Genomic DNA, 26,167 nt, shown 5'->3' on the forward strand with positions numbered 1-26,167 from the left:
AAATACGTTTCCTGATCCAGAGACCCAGACTCTAGGTTGAACATCGAAACTGTTTCTTTGAAGCCACTGGGGGGCTATTTTTAAATTTTTGGTTGTTTTTCATTTTGTAATGACTTGACGCTCAGGCAAATGAATGAACCATTCTGCTTAACTGGCAAGACCTTCCGCGTGACGGGCCCCTAAGGGCTTGTCAAGCATTCTCTTCTCTCTGCCTGGAAATGGACGGAGGGCAGCTGGCTCCAAATTTTAAAAGGCTGTCTGAGAGAATGATTTTTGAACCTTCTTCAAGCATAATGTTTGAACTGTCCGTTAAATATGTCTATAGTTCTTGTACACGCCATTTTTCCATTTTGTGAACGTTTACAGAAAGACCTCCCAGCGTTTTATCTTAATCACAAAAATACAGGCTGGATTTTGGTTTGGAGGGAACCGAAAGCTCCCATTGACTTTAAGGCAAACGATGCAGAAAGTCAGCTTCGCCGGTGGCATTCTCACGACTGGCCACAAGTGTGTGGTTTATTAACCTGCCGGTGGTGGTGATGCATGGGGAGCACACGGCCTCGCTCTAAATGTGGTCACGCTCGCGACCGACACGCCCTTCTCCCCCCTGCCACAGACGCACATACACATAGGAAGGCTAAAATGAATTCACGCCGAGAAAGAGAGATCTAAAATTAAATATTTAATTAGAACTCTGATTTGCTTTAAAGATAGGTGGCATTGCACAGACTATATTACACTCTCTTTACAATTTTTTTGACAAAAAAGATACTGCTCATTTTAACAGGCCACTTTAATATTAATACATGTGTAATAGGATTGGAACTGAAAATCAGCTAGAGATGGTACATTGTACATTATTGGGAAAATTACAGTTTTGTATTGTAAAAACATTTATTTTTTTTAACAATTTACTTACATTAATCAAAAAATTACAGCATATTTAATAATTTTACAAATTCTCCATAAAAAATATATCTCTGTACAAAAAGGTTCATTTGCACCTACTTCATGTCAGCAGCATGTGGTGGGATGGCAAGGCGGGCAGGGGCGAGGAGATGGTTTCCTGATCATGATGCCAGCGTTCTTTTTCCCCTTTTTTATATAGCTTTTTTGTTGTTGTTTACAAAATATTTTACAGAAGAAAAAAATTATTGCAGCTAGCCTGAAGGAAGGCAAGATGTGTCAGACAAGCAGCGGTTTGAAACAGCTCGGAAGCACACGGCCCGCGTCAGCGTGGGGTCCTTCCCGCTTGGGCGCTGGCGGCTCGGACGTCGTCTCGGCGGCGCGGGGCCCACTGGTGGAGGCCGGCCCGGGCGCCCCGGCCCTTGGGGGGAGGGCGGCACGCATGGCTCCCGCCAGAATTCCACGGCGTGTTGTCTGCTTTAAGGAACACGCTCCGACCTGGCAACGAAAGGGCGGCTTGCATCTGCACGCGGAGAACAGCATCCGACGAGACGTGTGGCTCCGGGCAGGCACGCGCGCCCCCACTTCAGGATTCCCTGGCGCCCTTGGCCAGCTGGCCGGCCAGGGGTGTGGGAGGGGACATTAACTCGGGCTCTGGGGTCGGCTAGCGCACCCAGTTGGAGTGGCTCACACACACACATATATACAGTAACCCTGTTCTCCTGCACCACGACCCTCACGCCTCCTCGCTGCTCGCACTCGGGCCGTGTGTTCCGAGCCTGGCTCGGGCCGACCTCATCTGTTCTAAGGAGAAGAATCAGTGTAAGGCCTCCAGGCTGTAGAGCAAACCTCCAGTCACACTGTCAGGTTCGCCACAGAAAGGTGTGCGGAGAATTCAGCCTAATACTGTGGAATTCAGAAGGCAAAGAAGGAACCGGGAGGGGCCAGTCGTGCCCTCTGAAGGGCATGTGCCCCTTCCAACGGGCAACGGAAGAGCGGGCACCCCACCCAGGGGAAGGGGCCTCCACACGTCCGAGCCGCACGCGGGACTCACGAAGGGCGACCTAGTATCCTGACGGGCGGTTTTCCCTTTGAAGTCCTGCACCGAGACATGCAACAGACAGACAGACGGATGAGTGGGTCCTAAAGCTGGGCGTGAGCACGTTCACGACAACAGGGCGACTCAAACACTCTGACGTCTCTACTGATGCTGATGTGGAACGTGAGGAGAGATTCTCAGCATGTGGGATATGCACTTGCGGCCCAAATAATAAAATAAGCGATGTCTTTTCAAAATATTTTTATAAACAGCTATAAATGAAAATAAACATGATCTTCGCTTTGAGTTGGTTACATAAACATCTTCTACTTCATAGTTTGATTTTATCCACATTGGGGGTCACACCTATTTTATCTATACTGCAATTCGTACTTTACCTATAATGATTTTTTAACTTGAAATACCACTGAAACTTCCTTTGCATCTGCAATTGGAAAGCATGAAATGAAAGACAAACTGGTAGATGAAACAGGTCATCAGGAGAGAAGAGTGTGGGAATTTTTCCTTGCCTCCAAAGAAACACTTGGTATTTTACCCTGAACAATTCCCACTGAGTCCAAGGTGCGCCTGTGGTATGCTGTCTTCCAATGCAATCCCAGAGCAAAAGAAAAAAACCTCACAACGCCGAGGGAAGCCTGATGGGAGCTACGACCCACAAGTTCACGAGCTAGCTAAAATAAATTACTATTCACATTTTTACACGGCAGAGAGAGACTGCTGCAAGCCTCCTGCTGTTGAGTTGAGTGACACTGACAGTGATGGGGTGGTGACACTTCAAAGGAAGAAACCTGGGGGGAAATGAAAAGGCCTCGTTTTCCCTTGTTGGACATCTTCAGTGAATGCAACACATATATGTAGCTAACAGAAGCAATAATAAAATATATCTCTTCAATAGCGATTTCCTTTTAAAACCTGTGCCGTGTCTGGGGATTTTCTTCCTTTCTCTAACGCGCCCGCAACCTCAGGGTGGACCGCGTCGCTTGACAACGGGGGAAGATGCCTGTTCACAATGGACAGTGCGTATAAACCCTGTGTAGTTTCGTTTTTATCAGAATCTTACTCAGTCATTCATAACATACTAGTGCAAAAAATTGTGCATCAAAAATTCTGCAATAGAACAGCTGACTGGGGCATTTGCAGATGCCCCTGGATGGACACGGCGATGAGCTGTGAGTCCTCAAAGCTTGCCAGGCCTCGGGAGGGCAGACGGGAGCGTCCGAGGGGTGTGCGCCTGCCCGAGAGGTGTCTTCTCCGAGAGGGCTCTTTCTCAGAGTGTTGGTGCCCGTGGGGGTTAAAAACAAAGCAGAACAGCATACTGTGATGGTACCACCTGTCACGGCGCCCAGAGGTACCCGCGTGCCCGGAGGATCGCACTGAGAGGCACCCCAGCCACACGGGGGCGGGAGAGGCTGGGGCTGCAGCGCGGCGCGTCGGCAGCCTTCTCAGCGCGCCTTGACTCCCAGCAGGCGCAGCCAGGCGCCTAGAATCACTTTCGGAGCCGGGTCCCTTGTAGTCCGGCCCGCAGAGGACGCGGCCCTTGGGGAGAGCCCCGCTGCTTGGGCGCCGGGTGGGGAAGGTCGCTGCGGCCGAGCCGGGGTGGGGGCAGCGCACGGCACCAGAGAAGACCCCGGTGTCCGCCGGAGGTATGGCTATGAGTCCGCCCGCGGGCGCCGCGGGCTATACCACCGTGCACACCGTGTTCAGGGTGGTGTCAAAGCGCACGGCCTTGGCCTCTGTGGGCTTTAAGTTTGTGTCGTACATGGGGTTTTCGAAGGAAGCTTGTCCATTGCTGTTTTCATGCCCAGCGTAGCCATTGTATTGGACTTTGGGTCTTGTTCTAAAAGGAAAAGGGAGCGAACTGTTAGGACCTCGGTTTCCAGGAAGGAGGTGTGGGAGTTGCGACTGTCGCAAAACGACTTCTCCATCACCGGGGCCCTAGCACGGTGAGGACGCCCGGGAAGGGTGGGCGCCCCTTCACACTTCCCTGGAGGACACTAACTGGCGGTTGGGGTTATGAAGTGGGTTTATAAGATGGAAGCAATTTTCAAAAGCAAAGGACGACCTGATCCCTTCTAATACTCTTAGGAAAACGGGAAGGTCACGAATGCTGGAGTCACACTCATTTGGTCCGGACATCCACCCGCCACTCACAGGTCATGGGACCTTGAATACGCCGACACTGACTTTAACCCTCTCTGTAAAGAATGTATAATCAAGACGTCAGCCCTCGGGACTGCTTACATTAAACTAAAATATCAGCTTCTGTCCATGCATGAGGAGCAGTCAGTAAATGTCAGCTGTTTTGTAATAAAGTTTTGTCTCCAGGGAGTTAAGTTAGAGAGAAGACACTGCCTGCATTATTAAACTACTGGCTACATTTTCTACTCAAAGAACTCCTTTATACATGATCCAAGAGTTAAAGGAGTCTAGAGAATGAAAGGATTTTTAGATATAAAAGTCCTAAAGTTAGATAATCTGCCCCCATTCTTTTCTTTTTTTTCAAAAGAAATTACTCAAGGAAAATATGCCAGGTGGTAAGAACTGAGCTTTAATGCGCATGACCACACCAGCAGAGGCACTGCTTCACACTGGATGTAGAAAAGCTTCTGTTGTAGCGATTTAGGACATTTTTTAAGTTGCATTATGTTCATTAAGAATAAGAGAACCAAAACCTGTGTGTCTTAGAGAACAAGGTTTCTGTCGGCAGGAAAGCAGTTAACAGCTGCCCAGGGGCTGGGAGCCTTGACATTGAATGGGAAAACAGTCCAGCAGCAGAAAGTAGTAAATAATCCGCCAGATGGTAACCTGGTCAGGGCTGGCCAAGACCTCACTGACGCTCCGGTCCCGAGTCACGGCCCCGCACTGTGAAGGAAGGGCCCGGGGACTCACACGGATGTGGAGCCAGGAACCCCGGCTCTGGGTGAGACAATGGCCCCAGCCATCCGAGTATTGAGAGGAATCAGAAATGAGCGGAAACAAGGTTTTAACTGGAGAGATACAGAACTGACCCATTAAGGAGTTTTTTTTTTTACCAGTAGCGGGTAGGGAGTCAGCAGAGAGAAAGCGAATGGCTTGGTGCCTCCCCTGGGCAGGTGGCAAGGACTCAAAAGATTTATGAAGTGCCTGGGCAACCAGGCATGGGTTCCCTGCTTCTAGAGAGAGCCCACGTTCCTCATGTGGCGCTGGGGCAGAGAACGGCAAGACCCGGCAGGTGTCACAGCGGCTCAGGAGCTCATGGGGGCCCAAGGCCAGACGGCCTTCCTTCACCTCTGGATGGCACGGCCCCGTGGATGGATGTGCAGGGACGCTCTGCCCGTCCACTAGAGCGGCGTGAAGAGGAGGAAGCCAGTCCACACACACAGTGAGCGGGACCCCCCTCCCGCCTACCTGGTTTCCTTGTCTGTGATCTACTCCCCTGCGCTGCCTTTGCCAGGGCACCAGATACTGAACATTTACAGGGACATTTCTAGTTTCAAGGCCACAGCTGGCTCCATGCCACAGTGCCTCACAGCAAAGCCTTCATCAGTAGTGTTTAGTTTATGTGTGAATGTATGTAAGTGTGCGGGGTGGACGTGCATCCCGGTGGGACACGCCACGTGCAGGCATGCGGCCAACTCGAGCGGGTGGGCAGAGGGCACCCCCGGGGCCAGACACCTCCCTCCTGCTAGGCACCGCGTCAGAGGGTGGGAGGAAGAGCTGTGCCTGCGACCCTTCCTTGGGGCTAACATGGATGCCAAAAAAATGGAAAAATGAATATGTAGGAATTATAAATTCCTTCTGTGTCTTTGTAAGGATATTACATTTCCTAGAAAAACCTGTGAAAGCAGGTACATTTTTCATTTATGCTCCTGCAAGAAGAGGTGCACGTCTGAGAATGGCATGCGACAGGATGAGGTGGTGGGTGTGTTTCTACGGTTACCCAGTTTCTGACCAGTCCCACGCACACATCTGGGGATAAGGCTCACCAGACTTGTGTGCAGAGGATATTTTCTTCCACAATAAGAAGTAATAAAATTAATTGATATAGATGTGCCAATCTTTAATTTTGTAAATGCCATCTGAGATTCCTTTCTGTGAGTTACATTTTTAATGTAAGAACATTATCAATGGGAAGACATACATAGGAGCAGCTAGTGCAATGATTTTGAAGTAACATTTTTACTGTTTTATTTTTAAAAGGTATAAGAAAGCATGTAGTTAAAGCTATCCTATGAGTCATTAACAACATCCTTATAACAGTTCTTTTAAAAACCAGGATTAAGTAGTAATATCTGTATTATATAAAAAAATATTGGACACATTTAACAAACCCTAATCTTTTGTCAGGGGATCAACATTTTTTGCTACTATTTGTAGGGAATACTGCTATTTTACAGCTGTTTGACATATGCCAAACTCCTTCAGGCAATATGTTATCTAGGTAGGGACAAAATGCATATGGACTTATCACTGTCACCAAATTGTTGCCTTTTTTTGTTGTTTTTTGGCATCCACATGAACTCCAAGGAAGTTCATATTTACAAATGAATAGATACTCAGAATGCTTTTTCAAGAGAGGGAGCCTGTAATACTGCTCAGTACCTAGTAAGGGTTCAATCTGCATTTGTTGAGGAAAGAATAAACGAAGTTTACGAATCAGACCCACAGAGGCGGAGGCGACAGAGGCCATGGAAAGTGGGAACGCCGCCCCGGTGCTGCCGGCACCGGCCCGAGCTTCACAGCAGGGACGGGACCCTTCTCGCGCCCCTCAGCTGACTGGGAAGCACGGCGTGCTGCTGCTCACGGCACGTGCTCGTTCTCCTAAAGGCCATCACTCGGAGTTGCCCCCCTGCAGAAGTACTGCAGACAAGGAACCCGGAGCCAAACGTGCGGGTGTGCACGGGCGTCGGTGTCCGCGCAGGGGCGTGGGGGGCGCACGCGCGTCAGGCCGGGCCTTCACCGCCACGACGCCTTCACACGCGTGCGGCAACGGTACCTGTGTTTGTAGAGGTAAAAGGCAAACCCTGATAAAATTAGGGCGAAGAACGGAACCAGAATGGCGGCCGCCACCGAGCCGCTGCTCGTGCCGTGGTGCGGATGGGAGGCGTCCCGGCCGGAGCCCAGGGGACCTGGAAGACAGAAGCGAGAGCCGCGGGCAGTGACGGTGCCCCGGGGGGGCGCGGCGCGTCTTCCCGGAGGACGTTGCCTGCGCGGGAGGCAGAAACAGTGGCCACCCGAGAACGACTGGCCGCCCTCTGTGACGACTTTACTATGACCTTGGCGACCAAGCTTCACAAAACCGATTATTTCTTAGGAACACACAACACGGTGGTGGAGTCTCATACTTCGGATGCAGGAAAGGTGCTTAGGCTTTTCATTAGAGATGTCTGCGTAGACACTGACGGGAAGCGTCTACATGCAGCGAGGGGGACGCACACACGTGGTAACACCTAAGTCATGGGAATGACACAAGCGTTCCTGGTCTCCACAGACACAGCACTGTGCTCCCCACGTGTGAATATGCTCGTGCAATGCACTTTTAAGTAGATGCCAAAATTCATTACATTGTTTAGAAAATAACCCAGAGTAAGAAGGCAGCTCAATGTCACAAGGGATTCAAGTTCCCACGGAGACACAAAGCAGAGATAAGACATGATCTGTGTCCACTAGAAGGGAGGCGGATGTAAACATCTCCACGGAGGCAGTCGAATCACTGACTGCAGCCCATACGCACAGAGTGGCAAATACGTGTATGGCACTGAGAGAGATGCAATCGCTGAAAATTCAAATCAGAAGATATTAAGTGATTATCGCCCAATATTATGAGGTTTGTTCTCTACAAGTTTATTTATAAAATATGATTTTGAAATGTATTTGGCTTAATCATACGGGCTCACTCAATGCACGCGTGTAATGAATTACGAGTGGGGGCATCTGAAAATAGCAGAATTGTTCAAAAAAAGCTGACCTGGTTTTAGAAGCATATTTCCATAATTTATGGAATATTAGATAGAAATAGAAGTCTTATTTCATTTTTTTTTTTTTTACAAACCACTAATGTGGATAAACTACCAAATATTTAAATAGGTTTTGAAATAAAACTTCTTGAGTTTTCACATGCAAACTTTAAAACAATACTGTTCATGGTGTGCTTCAGTAGATACAGGCTTATGTTATTTTCTGCAGGAACACACGTTCTCTCTGAGGTTGGCCCTTTGTAAGCCAGCCGTGTCTGTTTCAGATCCTTCCCTCTCGGCACATGTGAACCAGACTGGAGTTTCATTTCCAGACTCAGTCACCACCCGACGTGCAGGGGACAGTGCAGGTCCTAGGTCCCTAAATAGCTCAGCGCTCAGGGGACGGGTATGTGAGTGGGGCTCAGCCACCTGGACACTCCCCTGGGCATGGGCTTTGGAGCCAGTGACGCGAGCGTCCTGCCACAGCCCAGGCTCATCCCTGTGGCTGTGGCTGGCCTTGGGTACAGCACCCAGTGTCCCTTGGTGTGTCCAGCCACAGTGGGTAGAGTCCAGGTGCAGCGGCGTGGTGGTCCCACCCAGCAGTCAGGGGTGGTGGCACCATCAGCAAGGCCAGCCCCAGTACACTGCCAGGTGGCACGAACGCCATAGATCTGTGTTGGGAGCTAACTGTCAGGACATCTCAGCTGCTGAGAACAGCGCCACGCAAGTAGCTAAGAGCCCGTGGACCTGTGTTTACTAGCACAGAAGCTTTGTCATGCTGGGACAGGTTTGTCCTAGAATTTGCAGGGCTCCCAGAGAACTGGAACACAGTTCCTGCTCAGTATATACGTGTAAAATGGAAAAAATGCAGTCCTTCTGCACCCACGGGTTTCCACTATGTCACCATCTCTCTCTCTCCAGGTTTCAATGATTCTGTGAACCTCGTTGACTCATTCTAATAACTTTGTATTTTACTTACATTAACCGAAGTTATTTTTCTGTCACAAGACCACTTTGACCATACTACGTATCAGACTTCCAACCATAAAATCCTGGGAAATCTACATGGCATGAGAGACTCCCAGTGCAGCACAGAGTGCCAGGAAAGAGGGTCTCTGGGAGTTATACATCAAACTCTCTCTGGAATGACTACGGGGTCTGGAGCTCCTAGTTAATTTCTGTTATTCTCCCATGTTTTAATACATACAGTTCAAGCTTTTTTCTAGTATATTCACATTTAGCATATTTAGTATCATCACCACGATCTGCTTTAGGACATGGCTGCCTCACCGAAGGAACCCCAAGCCCCTTAGCACTCATTGCTCATCCTCTGCTACTCTAGACCCCCCATCAGGCATCCACTCATCTACATTCTGTCTATAGATTTGCCCATTCTGGACAATTAAATGGAATCATACAATATGTGTTTTGTGTGTGTGTGACTGGCTTCTCTTACTTAGCATGATGATTCCAAGATAATATTCCATTGTATGGCTTTACCATGTTTGGTTCATCCCTTCATTAGCTGATGGACATTTGAATTTCCACATATGGGCGTTAGGAATAATGCCGCTGTAAGCATTTGGGTGCACATTTTTGTGTGAGTGTGCTTTCAGTCTGTTGGCTGTATGTATAGGAGTGGGACTGGGGGATCTCATGGTAAGTCTGTGGTTTACCATCTGATGAAGTGCCATCAAATGTTACTATTACCGTTTATCTGCACTGGCGGTTCCCACAGCAGCTGAGCCGTTTTGCACCACACAGCATGGCCATTTGGTTCCTCCACACCTTTGCTACCACCGTCTCCACAACGGCGGCCATCCTATGCATGCGAAGTGGTGCCTCATTGTGGCTTGACATGCATCCCCCATGACTACTGATGTTGAGCATCTCATGTGCTTATCGATCATTTGTATGTATTTGGAGAAATATCTATTTAAATCCTTTGCTGATTTTTTAGCTAGGTTGTTTGCCTTTGTATTATTGAGCCATGAGAGTCATTTACATATGACAGTCCTGGGTCAAATACATGATTTGCACCTATCTTCTCCCATTCTGTTTGTGTGTGGCCTGGGGTCGGGGGTCATTCAATTTTAGTGGGGAAGTCAATTTATTGTTCAGTATTTTATACAAGTTTTTGCAGTAGAGTTGTCTTTCACACTAACTTGTTTTAGTATCTATTTAATGATAATCACTTTTTTTTCCTCCAGTTTATCTACTGACTGGGGACAATTAGAGGTTGCTTCCTTTTTTTCCATAAAAATAGGGTTTAGCCATAACTCTTAAGTGAATAGTTGTTGCTGACGCATTACTTAAATATACTTTGGTAATTAGTTGACTGGGAGGCTTGCTTGTGATTCAAATTATTTTGTGAGGCAAATTGTTTTTCCTGACAATAAGCTCAGAATAAAGATTACTTGTTATAGCAAAATGTTGTTTTGTTAGATTAAAAAGAAATGGTGCAATGCACAGGAAATTTGCAATAGGTAGACCAGGTCAGGCTCACTGGATGGGTAAACTTAGACTCTACAGAGTATGTTGTACAGCTCGCTGGGGTGTCCTTAAATGAAATTACTAGAGTATGTGGCATGGGAAAAAGAAGGACAAATAACTGCAGGGATCGGATAGAGCGTGAGAAAACTGTCCATTATGAGTGCTGGCCTAATGCATTTATTCTGTTTCATTCCCTTAAAATAATATAACCCAATTTATAGCATTGTTTCAGCCATTGCTGACATAATTTAAAGCTCCTGTCCTTCAAAATACTGAGTTTGGAATGGTAGACTGAGTATTTTGCAATTAATTATCCTTTTTTTCAAGTACTGAATAGTCAAGTACTTTTTTAAGTATGAGAACATACAGACTGGTATACATTTCCTTTGGAATCCTTCAATATCTTGATAACAAGTCTTGTGAAATGAGTTTATCAGTAACAACCGTAGCAAAATTGTACGTCCATGTTCCTCTGAGGGGTGGCTATGGTGTGTAAGGCTTTGCGGCAGTATTCCTCTCCATAAAGTTAATCTGTTAGTAGTAGTCCACAAGTGTAACGTGGTTTATACTATGCAGGACAAATATGGTACTAATCCCATCACAAAATGCATTTTCTCATCTGTGTGAGCAACAACAGTGGTGCCTCTGTGTGAAGGGCTTGAGCACACACACAAAATGCTCATATTGCTTCTTAACTCTCACGGCAACCTGGACCCGACTTCTCTGCTGAGGTTTCGGATGAAGAAACAGGCTCGAGGATACTGTGAAGTCATTCTGGATTTCAGAGCCAGCAAGTGCAGGAGCTGCGAGGCTCATCCAGTGACTGGGGTCCACAGATTTCCTCCTCTAACAACCAAGGTAAACGTCAAGGAGCAGAAAAGACAGCGGAGGAAGGAGCCTCTGCCTGGCTCTGGCTCTGCAGTGAGCTTTTTTTCTCATATACCCGCGGAGGAGAGATTTCCACGTCTTCATGTGGCTCTCCTCCCTTTAAGGGAATATATACCATGCGGGGTTTTCTGTTTAATGTAACACATTGCATATGATGATTTATATAAGCAATTCCTCTATGGTAGATATGTGGGGTTCACAGGTTTTTGTAATCTCAACTATTAAAAATAGCCCCACCTTGGTCAGCCCTAAATAGGCAAACAACAATTTTCACACTAGTCTGAATGAAACTTCTAGAAAGAACTATCAGCTGAGACTTTCACCAGGCTGTGCACAACCACTCATACGTCCCCCAAAACGGACTCCCCTGTGCCCATCTCTACCATTTCTGCAGAATAATCCCTTTAACACTTTGACACTCTAGTAATTAAAAGTCATCTCTCTCTGTTACCATAAAATGCGTTTTTTGGAAGCAGAAGGTCTTTCATCATTTGCTGGCCATTCCTGTTGCTCTCCACTGTCTTTGGGAAATGCAGTTTGCTTAATTTCTTCATTGAGTTTCATCTCTTTCCCCCCTTATTTTTCATATCTCTTTCTGTGGTGAGGATCTAATTCTGTATCTGGCATATTTATGGCATTTTTTTCTAGCTTTGCCCTTGTAAGTTCTACAAGTCAAAACTGCTTTTTTTCCTTTTTCATTTAGTCATAAAAAATGTTAGTTTCTCCTGATATTTTTATATTTCTTTTGGTGTCATGGCCTTTTCATTACTTTTCAGCACAATCATCCAGTAGCCAAATTAATATTTGGTTAAAAATAACAAAAGTGCAATTTACCTTGCCGCTCCAGCTTGAATTTTCCAAAGTCTTTTCCGTGTACATCACCTTGAAAAGTGAATCCCCCTCTTTCAAGTCCTGATGAGACCTGGTTTGTGAGAAGGAGGGAAACCATGCAGAGGTCGGTGCATGTCACACAGGGTGGGGACGTCTCGCAGGGGCTCTGGGTTGAATGCTTTATTTTTGTCCTTCCTTTTCACTGACACATTGATGGTCAGCCATTAGAGAATAACTATAAACTTAATGAACATATAAATTCACACTGTCTCACCGGGTCTTGAGGATGCTAGTAAATTTTACAGCCTATTCATAGGTTGACTATCCTTTGTAAGGGGGACCCATGTCTGAATTAACCTACACTGGGTAAGGCGCACTGTGACACAGGCTTGGCCGGCGGACCTCCTGCGAGGCTGTGTACTCACGTCAGACACTGAATTAGAACCGAGCAAATGTTTACTCAGCCAAGGGAGACATCAGGGCACCTCAGGCCCATTTGCTCTTGGCCAACTATTTTCCCAGTTCTGAGACTAGGTTTTTCACACCATGACATGAAGGGGAGAAGTGGCCGGGCTTCTGGGAAGAGGGGCAGCTGAGCTTGCACGGGGCAGACACACGCGGCCCTCTTGGAACCGTCTGACACGTGCTGCTCCGTGCAGACCATGAGGCCAGGGACCCTGGGCTCTGGACGCCCACACGCAAAATACTTACATAGCCGTCCAGTCCCCAGTTGTCGTTTTCAAACTTGCTGACAAAAATGTCCACCGAACCTTTAGTCTGAAAAGCTTTCAGAAGTACGTGGGCCTCTTCCTTCTTATAAACACCTACAAAAAGGTCAGAGCCACTACCAGGTCAGATGTGGGGACTCACAAACGAGTAGCAGCTCAAGCCGTGGGCCGTCTGATTTGGCACACGGTGCAGAGACCCCAACAGAAACCGCTGTTTTTATTTTCACATTTTAGCCTCTGTACTTGTTTCCTTAAAATGATTTCCTACTAAAGTCCTTGCCCACCTTGAATGACAATCTACTGGCTAAAGGATAAAGAGAACAAAGGTGAGAGGCATTCAATTATGTTAATGTTTAAAATCCAGCATGTTTTATGCCTGTTTTGCATCCTTGTGAGGACAGGAGCCCACACTGTACCCCACACCGGGTTAACCTAGGAACACGAACTGCACCCGTGGCAGCGGGGGCACCCATGGCGTGTGTTCCCCGCTGTGTGGGAGGACGTGGGCGAACAAGGATGCGGGAGGTACTGAATGGCAGTAAGCCGCCGGTGAGCCCCTGCGCATGAGATTCAGCCAAGAAGGAGATGCTGCGTCCCTCTGGCTGCGCGTGTGGGCTCTGGATTCCAACTCTCCCTCTGCCTTGCCCCCTGAGAGGCCTCTGCAGTTCCCAGGTTTCTCTCAACCTCTCTTATCAAAAGAAGGATTAATGTAAGAATGAAAAACGTATGTAAAAAACTTAAAAAAGTGTCTGACAGATAAATCAGGGCTGTTGTCATTTTACTGACTCACGAGGGGCACGTGAGTTGGAAACAGGATACCGAAGGGGTGATGGTGGGGACATGCGCAATGGGGCAAAATCTTACAGCTTTGACTGGATAGGTCACATGCAAAACCTTGAGCAAATTAATTCCCTTTTCACAGCTGGTTTTGTAATCTTTAAAAATGAGAAAATCATGCTTGACTCAGCCTGGTTACTGAGAGCCTCCCATGACACGGAGGTTGTGCAAGGCCAGTGTACACTCATGAGCACTTCACAGACGTGCGTCCCCTCCTCCTCGGCAGGACCGGGTCCCCTCTGCTCACACGGCGTGGGTAGAGAACCCCCCGGGGCCTACCTGTCAATTTCAGCTCCACCCGAGAGGCATCGACGAGCGTCGCGTTCACCCTAGTGCTTGTTGTGTTGAACCAGTCCACAGTCAGAGTTGCAGCCTGTCTTTTCCCTAGATATTCGTAATATCCTTTCCACACGGAGTTGATGAAAAATACATCGGAAGGAACTGTGGGATGGGAAAAACCAGAAGAATGTCAGCATACACAGAGGAAGTAGCCTCGGGTATTTTAAAGCACAGAAAGCATATAAAATCATTTAAGTTCATTTGGGACAGGAATACTTGCAAAAATTATTGAGATAGTCTCTCGTTTCCACTGCTTGTGAAAAAGTTCAAACTTGTGTTCCTCATTTCTGCTCATATATGTGTATAAAACCATGTCTTTTCATAATATTAATAGAAAATCTCACACTATGATTGGTGTAAATGTACATGAGTGACTCCACCGGTTTTCTCTTTGCTTCTGGCCTCATGATGTGCCTAACCTGTTTAATTAGACGGGATCCACTACAAACAGAATTGGTCAAAACACAATGTTCGACCTGCTAGGTAGAAATAGAGAGGCATTTATCCCTAAATATCTTTTTTAGCAAATCCATTCTTAGCAACCAATGCTGAGGACACAAACACAAGATGCCTGTGTTCATGCTTCCCGGCCAGGCCAAGCAGCTACTTCCTTATCCCTCGCAGGCTAAACCCTACGAAGCCTATCCTTCTGCTGGGGACTAATGAACAGTGCAACCACTTCTGTGGCTTTGAGTACACCCAACATCTTGATAATAATTATTTAAACAATTAAAAACTGCTCTGCCAACACAGGCTGCTAACACATTTGCTTAGTGATAATGGAGATCAAACATGCCCACCCGCAGCACTACAGAGGCGTGGTTTTAATCAGCAAGCCTGAAATAGCTATTTCCCTTTACTAAGATTCATAGCTTTTAAGATACTACCAAGACTTTTCTAAGTTAGCACGTGTTCGCCCAGCAGAAGCTACTGATTGGCCCCTCTGGGCCACTCACTGACGAGCAGCAGAATAACGGGACGACGGTAGCTTCTGCCGGCGTCCGGGCAATGGCGCGTTTGCATCCACACAGGGCCGTCAGTCCTGCAGTAGGGCGGCCTGTCGGGGTCCTTCCCATCCGACCTACCGATGGCAGCATGCAGCGCACCCACCACCAAATGCCGCAGTGCCCGCGCCTGCCTTCTTGACTAGCACGTCCCTCCGGGAACGGGAAGAGGCGCTGACAGGGGCCACGAGATGAGCACACCCCTGCTGGGGATGGGAGAGGGCTGATGGAGACCACGTGACGAGCACGTCCCTCCGGGGGACGGAAAGAGGCCCTGACGGACGCCACGTGACAAACACGCCCCTCCCGGGGATGGGAAGCGGCGAGCTGGTTACAGCGGCGGCACTTTCGGGGAAAGCGTGCGGCTCTTTCAGCCCCTTAAAGAAAGACTAAGCCAACAAAACAGAACCAACAGCCACAAAGGGCTGTTTTTCCTTCCATCGGAGACAACCTTGCGTGGATAGATGGTTTGATTTCTGAATCTGATTTGTAAAATAACATCCAGGTACAGTTGTCCAGAAAGTTTAAAAAGCAGCTCTCGCACCGGACAGTCTACACGGGCAACAGCCCTCTAGTCCTGCTGGACCACTTCTGCCGTTCCAGGAGTTCACGGGGAACGCATCTGACTCCACAAGGGCGCTACACGGACACGTGCCCATTTGATTCTAGAGGAGACCGTTCTGTCCAAGACACCAGAGTTACAACCTCAGGACACTAGGAAAAGGGTCTTTCATCTTTACAGAGGCTTTCTACTCATGTAAATAAAAAAAAATTTTGGTTTAAATTTTCATTTGGGGACACACGGCGTTAAATATTCTCTGAATTTGTCACACGGGCACACCACGATGGCCGATGCGGAGCCGGGACCGGGCTTCCGACCAGTGGGCGCCGCGCGGCGAGGTGCGGGGCTGAGCGCTCGGCGCGACCCGCACGCGGCCCTGCCCGCCCGCCGCCGCCTCCCAGCAGGACCCACAACCCTCTCTATAAGGCTCTCCGTCATATCACGGCCTATCACCAATGTTTGTGCCCGTTTCTGCCCACAAAATACGGAGGCACCGTTCGCGGAGCCGTGTGGGAACACGCCCGCTTTCCTTGGGAGCGGTGTTTCCTGAACAGCTGCCGATGGCGGGGCTGGGGGTCTGAACCGGCTCGGTGCTGAGTGACTGAAACATCACCTTGGCTCATGGACGATGGGGACCAGAAATTTTCAGGCTAAAATTTGCTTCACTGTTCCGAGAAGGGGACAGATCACTTCGTTTGATTTAGATCTACGACTGTTCTGTTATACAAACCTGGGGTTTTAGTAACTGTTTCATTAACTTCTCTCACTCCTTTACCTACAAGTAAAAAAACAAATTATCATTTTCAAAAACATTTATTTTTGAGTAAGTTTGAAAAAAATGTCAAATTGAAGCAATTTTCCTTTCTTCAGATTTCTTGAATATACAATAAAAAATTAATATCTTATACAGATCCATTTTAAACCCATATATTTAGCAGAATATCCTTTGTGTTTATGGGAAAACTGAGTTTATTGGTGAAAATCAGTGCAGATCTAACATGTATTTCCATTTAGTGCTACAACAGAGAGCCTTACAAATAAGGGTGGTGTACATCCATTTTCTGACTGTTTGGGATAGGCTGCCCCCAACTAATTACGAAATAACCAAGATTTCATGAACTCTCTTAATTTTCCAAATTCCTACACAAATCAATGAGCTTGCAAGGTAATACTGAATAACACCTAATTATTTTCCTTGCAGAGTGTTTAATTTGGTCTACCACATTAGATTTAACTCATAATCTGTTAGTTTTTATAGTTTTGTTTCATACTACATATCTCCATTTTTGTAAAGTTTGCATCCTTGTATTTCTGAAAGAGAAGGGCTAGGTAAACATGAGGGTCTGGAGAACTCCTAACTTGAGAACTGTCACCAGGCTCCAGCAAATGAAGACGGAAGTCACGGCTTCGATCACACCTATAATTTCCATTATGCTACTTAGGAATCAATGCACATATAATCTGTGCTTGGTGGGGAACCAGAAAGGTGAGCTATCATCAAATCTGTCCCAGAGTTATTACTTTCATATGTAAATACACACACTTGTGAGTAATTAATACACCATTTCTAAGTTAATTAGCCTTCAATTTTTAAGAGTAGAACCATTGTCAAAAACTCCTAAATTTATATTCTACCACCAAACAGCTTGTGGTCTTAAGAAAACAGAGAATTTATCTATTCACCAATGCTCAATGATGATATTTGCCCATTTTCATTTTGAAAAAATATGGTTTCTAAGTATATTATAGTCCTTTACCTCATAATGCTTTTCTTAATCAAACAGCTTTTCCCTTTGATTTACAGTGTGATGAGCGTGATGCAAAATCCACGTCTCTACCTGGCCTGTGCCTCCACTGTATCACACGCTTGGGCACGCACACGCAGAGCTCATGCACTTGAGGTCTGTTTGGTGGGGGAGGCTGACATCTCCTACCAGGCTGTTCCCCAGGAGACCGTGAACCCGGGAACCAGCCTGACAGCAGCCGCCCCTCCCTGGGCCCTGTGGGAATGTGCTCTCGTCCCCCCAGTGACTCACTTTTACAGACAGGTGATTTCCCCGTCCATTTCATATCCGCTTTACACGTCCTGTGCTCAGATCCGCCTGCCAGGAAGAAGCCCGGGTGGCAGGTGTACACCAAGGTGTAACCGAAGGCAGGGAGGTCGATGGCTCTCACGTCCGCGTGGGCTGGCGTTTCTGGCTGTCTGCAGGCGTGTGCTGAAAAAGCATGTATTCCATTAGGGCACACGGAGACTTTGTGCGCTACAGGGCTAGTGTATCGTCTAAGAAAATAGAGAAGTAAAGCAGACATTTGGAAATGGCTGTGATAATAATTTTGAGCGCAGTAGCTTTAAATATCACCACTATTCCAGTGTCTGCAACTTTCAACATGACGAAGATCATGTGCTAGCCCTCTGGTCCTCCCTCCACACCCCCTTTCTCCTCCTCCCTGGCCCCTCTCTACCTAATCTGTCTCTGTGTGTCTCTCCTTCTCTCCATATATGTGAGTGTGACTAATTATGCATAGAAATTTAGAATAGAAATCGTAGCTTTGAAATAAACAGATTGCCTTGGATACACTATTAAAATAAGTGGTGTGCTAAATTTCCTTAAAAGACCAGTCCTACAAAGTAAATATGTACATATTGACACCTATTTAGAAATATGTCTTGATTTTTATCCGATGGCAACTAGCAAATTTGCTGTTCAGTTAAATGAATAAATAATTTTGGCAAAAATTCAATGTGCATTTTAAAACTTAATGGAAATAATTAAAATATGATTTCCTTAAAAATGCGATTTAGCATAAATAAGATGGTAATGTTTAAATCTCAAATAACTTCCCACTGTTTATAAAGTTCACATTTATGTCTCAAGTAACGGACTTGGCAGATGATTGTACAAATTTACAATATTAAAATCATGACTGCCAAGTGTTCAAGCATTGTGGTATTCTGCTCTTCAGCAAATTTTCAATGTAGTAAAGACTTGAGATTAGCAAGCTCCACAGAATATTTACACCATGAATGCATACATATGCATACATGTTTACACATGTATGTGCAATGTCCTCATATGCAATGAGTATTAGAGATGATAGTTTGAAATACACATACATCTTATAATACTGGTAAAATACACAAAAAAATCCCATCTTACATACTACTAAAATATTTTTTTGTAACATCCTAATGTTTTTATGTTTTATGTTTAACACAGTAAGAGTAATTAAGATACTATATTTCACTAGACAGAGGCTGAAAAACTGACTTATTAATCACTCCTACAACACCTCTTCTAAACTCATGATTAAGTCACAAAATAATATTTGATCCTAAGTAACTATTTGAATGATCAATTCATACAGAGTTCAATAATGTTTTAAGCTTTTCTATGAATGCTCCTACACATCACAGGTCATGTCAGCCCCTTTAACGACATGATGCAGACTCTAGGAGGATGTCGGTGCACAGGGGGCGTCTCTCTCCGCGAATGTCTCCGGTGATGCCACTCACTCAGCTTTGACTTAGGGCGCTTCCTCAGACCTCAGTGGGCCCAGTGCTGCTGGGAGGCCTGCTGTACCACAGGCTGCGCTCTCCTCATCACCCCCACTTGGTCCAGCCCCCCGAGTGACCCAGTAGGTCAGGTGTGGGTTTGGTGGTTCACATTCCTACCAAACACCAAACTCCCTGGTGGTGTAGATGCCACTGGGTGTAGGGCATCCGACTTTTGAGAAATATTCATTTAGGGAATTAAAAACAAGCAACAATAAGGCAATTCCTCATTACTTCTCTTGAAGGTAAACACTTCCCAGATGTTTGAGAATAAACAGGTCGCTGCCGACGGTGAAGAAACCACACTTACGTATACACTCAGTCTGTATTCCACTCCATGTCAAATTGGCGAGGCAAGTCCGAGTTGTAGAACCTTGCACGTGGTAACCTTTCCGACACCTGAAGAAAACTGTGCTTCCGACCTAGAGAGCAAATGCAGCACTAGCTTCAGAGGCAAAACAGAAGACAGCAATCTGTGCAAGTCGTGCTGGAAAGCGCGGTCCAGGGTGCGGCATGCCGGATGGTTTCACTCCATACCAGGCCCCGGTGGTGTCAGTGACTCACTCTGACTGTGTTAAGGTGCTGCACACAGTGTGCATCATGCAAGGTCCCAGACAGGGCTGTGAGGTGGTCTGTCTGGGGTGCGTAAGTGTGCTTTCTCTCATTTCAGCCTTGCTTCTCTTTAGTTTGTAGCGATTAGGTTTTCCCTTTTCCATGTTTTCCTGCAACTCCTATTTTAAGCGACTCCTATTGCTAGCAAATTACTTTTGTTAACACTTCTGGGAGCTGGCCAGCTCTCACTCTATCATGGGACCTTCAGAACTCAGTCTGTCCTGAACCTTCACATGCACGGACCCTTTACTGCTGCGCAGATGCCTGGAATGCCTCCCCCGGGACCTCCACCAAGCTGACTGCACTTAGTCCTCAACACTTGCCTATTTCACTCTTCTGTACACTCTCTGCAGGCCTTCCAGGGATGGGTCATGTGCCACTCTGCCCCATCATCCCAGCATAAGATGCCCCTGTGTCACTGACGACCATGTACCAGAAATGCTTGTGTATGGCCTGTTTTCCTAGCTGACTGGAAGCGCCGTGCAGGGGAGCTGCCCAGTGGCCAGTCCACCTGCTTTGGGAGAGTGAGCTGTGGTCACATGCTGAAGGGAGCCTGACCTTACATGGAGCATGAGACCAGGGCATGGGCACGGGGGGCAGAGCCAGCGCTCAGAGCGGCAGCAGGGCCTGGGAAGCCGCTTTGTGCACATGGTAGGTGCTCAGGGACCAAGCTGGAGCCTAAGGCTTCAATCACGAAGCCGAGTAAACGTACAGTGAGAGTCCATCTTTGTACTTGCTCTGAGGATCTAAACCAGGCATGAATCCCTCTAGGTGTGTTTCCTCATCAGGCTCAGTGCTATCTCCTATCTTAGGATTTGGGGGAGAATATGAGTAAACATGTGGCAGAGATGCTACACTAAATAGTGGTGAAAGTGTCAGGAAAAAACAGTTGCTGCTTGGCACTGGCACCTGAAAGTAGGGGTAGGAATCTGTGAAAAAAATCATCCAAATTTATGTAACCTTCAAGGGAATCACTAATTTGAGATTCAAAGATGGGAAGGGTTCATTCACCCATCACCTCTTTCCCAGGATGGCCTCCATCTAACTTTTGGTATGCGTGCTGGTACCCAGGCAGACCTCCTAGCCAACACACTAGCATTTTTCCCCGGCAGGAAGATAACCGTCCGGAGCCTTTACCACGTACTGGCTGGAAGAAAATAATAGTGCCCTTCGTAAAATATCTTCAGCAGGATATACCAGGCCACTCCAGACTGATGACTGTGAACTAACCAGGAGTCTGTGAATCTGTGGAGCATGGATGGCTGGAAAATGGGAGCTAGTCACGCCGACTGCATGAGTGATGTAGTGTGACCCAGGGATGCCCTCACACTGAAGTGGTCGACGGGTGAGTAATGTTGCAGCATATGGTGCTAAAGGAAATGTGTGAAAGGCAGATCTGCTACACTCAAAATCCAGATGTATCCTGATGAAGGAGAAAAAAACATTTTTGGGAAACTCCTTTGATGGTGTCGGCTAGCTCTTCACAAGAGAGCATCTGTGTATTCAAATCACTGGTAAATAGTGCTTTTGGGTATGATATGTTTTTTATGCTAGCGTAAACTTATTGTGTCAGAAGGAGAGTGAAGGATTTATCCAAGCCTATTAGCTTCTTAAGATAGACCACAGGATACGCTGCTGAGTACAATCACCATAAATGTTGACTCAGTGTAGGCTGTTTGGGCAAAGCAGGACTGCTGAAATCAGGGTTCGGTTTTTCATAGTGAATTAGTGAGAGCTGTGCCCCCACAGTATTTCCCAGTGTCCCTGTGTATTCGGCATCCCACATCCGTATGCCTGAAAGCATGCACCTGAGGCTTATGACCACATTTGGCACCTCATATACATGTGCCAGATTTAACCTGCAGGTACCTGTGAGAATTTCCTTTGCAGACTACAGGAATGCCGACAGGAAGTAGCCAGTGTGTGTCGGAGCCACTCACATGCAATTATTTTAGTTTTCAGGAGAGAGAAGTGGATGAAGAAAAAAACTTCTATTCTAAACTAATAGGATCCCTAACTCAAATATAATCTATATATTTAACTCAAATCCATCTAATCAGAGAGCCCTGAAGTCACTTGAATACTTAAGATGATTGACACACTTTATTTCAAGCTTTATTACCTTCCATTTTTAGGTATTCCTCTAATATTACCTGAAGTGCTAATGGATTTTTTATTGAAAAAGTCAAACGAATGCTCAAAAGTGATACTGAGTATGCTAAAACTGATATAGGTAAAAGAGATCATATGGAAATAGATCACAAAGTAAGCTTAGACTACAGGTCATGAATACATTTCTTCTTCTGTTTAGTCTCCAGAATTGAATGCTATGCATCCACTATATAAGGTCACTAAACAAGCTCTTTTTATATTTATCTCTCAGTGGTAAGTCACTCCAATTTGAGAATTATCATGTCAGTTCTTCAGACAAAAAAATAAACTATTATGCATGCGTCCAAACTGAAATTAATACAGCAATTGCTGTTGTATGAATTAAGATATATACAGTTACCCCCATTCTGACCTTAAGATATCATGCAGAAACCCTCTCTGAGTTATTTTCATTTGGGCAAATACAACATGAATCAGATATGATACATAAAAATATACACATGTGTTCAAGTATCAGTTACATTTTATACTTACAGAAATAGATAGTAAAATGGAAATTGAATACCTCATATCCTCTGGAGCTGTTTTGTATTCCAAAGTGTGGAGTACCCGGGTCTGGGCAGGTGTTATGAGTAGGATCTGAAATTCACAATTAAAAGAAAAAAAAAAACCAGCACCAGTTATGGTTAGTATAGGAATTCTAACATTTTTCTAAAAGGTGTTAGAAAATTGAGAAAATTGTGTTTTGACAAATGTGTACATTTTGCATGAAAGGTAAAAATTAGTAAATTGCTATATTCATCTTCTTTCAGACTCCTTTAGGTATTAATCTTTAGTGCTTTATCAGGCTCTAAGTTACTCTGTAGATTATTTTCTGTATCAGAAGAAGCATGTTCTTTTCCATCCTCTGGTTAAATTTTTTTCTACTGACAAATTATATTGGTTGGTTAATAATATACTACTTCCATGAGTACTATGATCCCTTAGTTTTTAAGGATTCAGTGAATGGCCAGCTTCTTTGTCATCCACATTTCCTGAATTAATTTTCCTCAAGACTTCGAAATGAGAAATATATTTACTGCTTCAAAATTAAAGCATATGGTAGATCGAAAGCAGTGTTTTTCCCAAAAAGGTAAGACTTGAGCAACTGCGAGACTGTGGGCTTATTAGCTGCTGTGCTCCAGGTGCCAGAAAGAGAAAAAAACAGATCACTTGCTAAAAAGTTTTGTTCTCAAGAGAAACTAACCTACGGGGTCGGGGGGGAGAAGATGTTTTGTGTGTGGGGGTGGGGGGGGGTTGGGGATGGCTCCATATAGCCAAAGTATAAATGAAATGGCAATAAACATTCCAATCATTGGAAAAAGTGGTGCTTCCAAGAAATTACTTCTAAAAGTGTTTATTTTTAGTAAGAAATCATCCAAGAGCATAAATCATTGTTTTCCATAAATATGCAGAATATCCACTCTTCTGCTCAGGAAGGTGGGGTGAACAAAATTTACCCAGCACCAAACGAGCCTGCAGCCGTGAGGGGTGAAGAAAGCTGCTCTGAGGTAGAAATAACCGTCTGGTTTCTATGCCCCTGAGACTGTGACTCCCAGCAAATATAAGTTCTACCAGATCTGTTCCACCAGACAGATTTCATCTAAAACCGTGGGGTTTCAGTCATAGAGGTCACCCTGCCTTGCGGGTCTCCTCCTTACCTGCTAAGGTCACTGGGACAGGCCCGCAGAGCCGCCCGGTCCCCCCCACCAGCTTCCCCCTGCTTAGGGCCCACCTGCCTGGTTCTCCCACCACCAGGGCCCACTGCCTAGTTCCCCCACCCAGGGCCCACCTGCCCGGTACCCCCCCCAGGTCCCCACCCCCCGGGGGCCACGATCCCTACCGATGCAGGCAGGCTGGACGCCGCTCCACGTGCCGTCGGCCTGGCACACCCTCCGCGGCGACCCCACGAGCACGAAGGGGGCCTGGCACTGGAAGAGGACCTCGGATCCGTAGGTGAAGCTCCGGCCGCTCAGCCGCCCATCTGCGGGGGTGCCTGGGTCCCCGCAGAACACCGCTGCGGAGACGACAGGGTGAGCGGCCCGCGGGCTCCCGGGCTCCCCGGGCCTCCCTCCTGCAGGCCCCCGCCCCTGACTCACGCAGGCACCGCGGCGGCTCCCCACGCCACTCCCCGCGACCCTCGCAGGACAGGACGGCGGTGTGCGACGGCTGGTAGCCGCGGGCGCAGCTGTAGGCAACGCTGGCCCCCCAGTGGACGTCGGCGCCCTGGGCGCTCCCGTGCGGCACCGGCGGCGGCGGGCTGCAGGCCACGGCTGCGGGTGACATGGGGCGGCGGGTCGGAACAGGGAGGCTTTCCTGGAGGTTTTCATTCATTCGGGTCAAGCAAAGGCGCAACACGCCCCGCTTGGAGGGGGCAGGCCCGCGACACCCACAGGGCACAGGGCCGAGAGGACAGCAGGTCCTCTGCCCTGGTTTGCGGTCAGGAGGGCCCCCGGGAGGGTCACTAGGGACAAACTCGAGTGGGGCGCTGTCCCCTGGGGCGCCTGCGCACTTCTGAGTTTATATATATGGTGGGTAAGAACTTCTGCTACTTGTAGTTTTTGATTGAAAGATAGAATTTCTAAAAGACAGACTGCTGACCCCTTTGCTGAAAAATTAAAAAAAACCTAATTCCTGGATGGGAGAGAAGATGATGTAAATGCCACGTGCTGGTGTTCATGAGCCCGGGGTCTGAGGCGCGCTGCGTGCACAGGGCCCTGGGGAAGAACACGGTCCTCACGCCGCCCGGCACGGGGGCCGCCCCGCACCCCCACCTCTGCTGCCGAGGGGCCTTCTGCACACGGCCGGAGGTGCTCTGGAAGCGTCCTCCCGAAGGTCCTTGCCCCCCGCTGTCCCCCGCGGAGGGCTCTGGCCAAGGCAGTGGGGCGAGGGGAGGCTGCCGCCCCGTGTGCCGGGCAGTGGCTCGTGTGTGCTCACACTCAGGCTTTCGCGAGCGACAGAGACGCAGGGTCACGAACTGATTCGCACACGCATGCCCACCAGCTGGAAATGGCCCTTCTCTTGCCATTCTGCCTTCTACCCATCTGGTCATCATGTCACCTGCTGTCCTTGGGAACCTGTTAAGTGATGACTGGGGGACACGCTCCGAGGGAGGGGATGTCCAGGGAAGAGACTCCAGGTAGGAGGTGCGCTGGCCGGCCTGTGACTAGCAGGGGCACAGCCTGAGGGAGAGAGGGCTTGTCTGGAAGGGCCCGGCAGGCCGTGACGCTCATTACTAACATAGTGGGGATGAGAAGAGGAATAGAGGCCCACAGACGCATGAATGATGTCCCAGAGGCCAGACCACGCCACGGCAGCCGCCATCAGATGCCTGCTGGCTGAGAACAAGGCCAGTGCGAGGGCAAGCATCCTCAGGCCCTGGCTTTGTGGCTGCCAGGCAGCAGGCACAGGACTGGGCACTTGGGGGGCAGGAGTGACAGACGGCGGCGGGTGGGGTCCTCCCCCTGACAGGGACACGGGGCATCAGAGGCCACGTTGTCAGAAGGGAAGGGAACCTGGGTGAGCGCCAGGTGCTGTGTGGGCCCCACGGCGAGCCTGTCCACACAGCAACCCTCTGAGGACAGCACCTCCCTCAGCAGGCTTCCCGGAGTCGGGTGCTCCACTCCCACGGAACCTTGTCTGGTCCTGGTCTGAGACACTGGGGCACCATGCGTGTTCATGTCTGACCACTGACAGGCTTGAGCCACCATCCCCTCCCCTCTGGTCCAGCTGATGGGGGCCTGCACGCACCTGCTGGTGCTAGTGGGGAGGCCCCAGTGGTGCCAATCCTGCCCCCCACTGCCCCCCACTGGCCTGCACCCTCGACACTTGGACCTAGCCCCGCTTTGTTCAAGGTGCCTAGACTACTTCAGCCCGCCCTGCCTCCTGGAAAGCCCAACTGCCTTTTCATGCCATGTCCCTATTTGGTGGCTTCTTCATTCCCAGCCTCGGAATCCTTCGTGTCATAGTACTAACATCCTCTGCCATTGTTTGGGGATTCGCTCCCTAACCTGACTCTAAATTTCTGTAATTAGTTTCCCATCACATCTGCTGAAAGACTTTATACAGCTGGGGTTACATGTTTACAAGACTGAGCAACACAGTGGGCCTCAAATCACAGACACAGGGCCAGTGTGACTGCCCTCTGGATGGTGGTTTGTGATCCTGAGCATTTACTCTGTGAGAGTTTTCCCATCTGTGAGATGGAGATGAAAGTATTAAGAAAATGAGGTGACTTACTATTTGCAAATGGGTTTACAAGAATTCC

The 26,167-nt window shown here is 47.7% G+C and overlaps 1 protein-coding gene across 1 annotated transcript in view; it reads right to left on the bottom strand.

The window, feature by feature from the left end:
- Positions 1 to 675: 675 nt before the first annotated feature.
- Positions 676 to 26,167, bottom strand: part of CSMD1 (CUB and Sushi multiple domains 1) — a 1,485,257-nt gene continuing 1,459,765 nt past the window's right edge. Inside the window, exons 60-70 of the mRNA XM_036898253.2 lie at positions 24,000 to 24,173; positions 23,744 to 23,917; positions 22,427 to 22,500; positions 19,448 to 19,559; positions 17,621 to 17,800; positions 16,315 to 16,359; positions 13,959 to 14,120; positions 12,826 to 12,938; positions 12,118 to 12,205; positions 6,942 to 7,074; positions 676 to 3,803 (exon numbers count right to left, since the gene is read on the bottom strand). Coding sequence (XP_036754148.2) covers positions 3,644 to 3,803; positions 6,942 to 7,074; positions 12,118 to 12,205; positions 12,826 to 12,938; positions 13,959 to 14,120; positions 16,315 to 16,359; positions 17,621 to 17,800; positions 19,448 to 19,559; positions 22,427 to 22,500; positions 23,744 to 23,917; positions 24,000 to 24,173 — 1,415 coding nt within the window. The 3' untranslated portion in view covers positions 676 to 3,643. The remainder of the gene's footprint in view (positions 3,804 to 6,941; positions 7,075 to 12,117; positions 12,206 to 12,825; positions 12,939 to 13,958; positions 14,121 to 16,314; positions 16,360 to 17,620; positions 17,801 to 19,447; positions 19,560 to 22,426; positions 22,501 to 23,743; positions 23,918 to 23,999; positions 24,174 to 26,167) is intronic.

Source organism: Manis pentadactyla, chromosome 7 (genome assembly GCF_030020395.1).
Source record: "Manis pentadactyla isolate mManPen7 chromosome 7, mManPen7.hap1, whole genome shotgun sequence".
NCBI lineage: Eukaryota > Metazoa > Chordata > Mammalia > Pholidota > Manidae > Manis > Manis pentadactyla.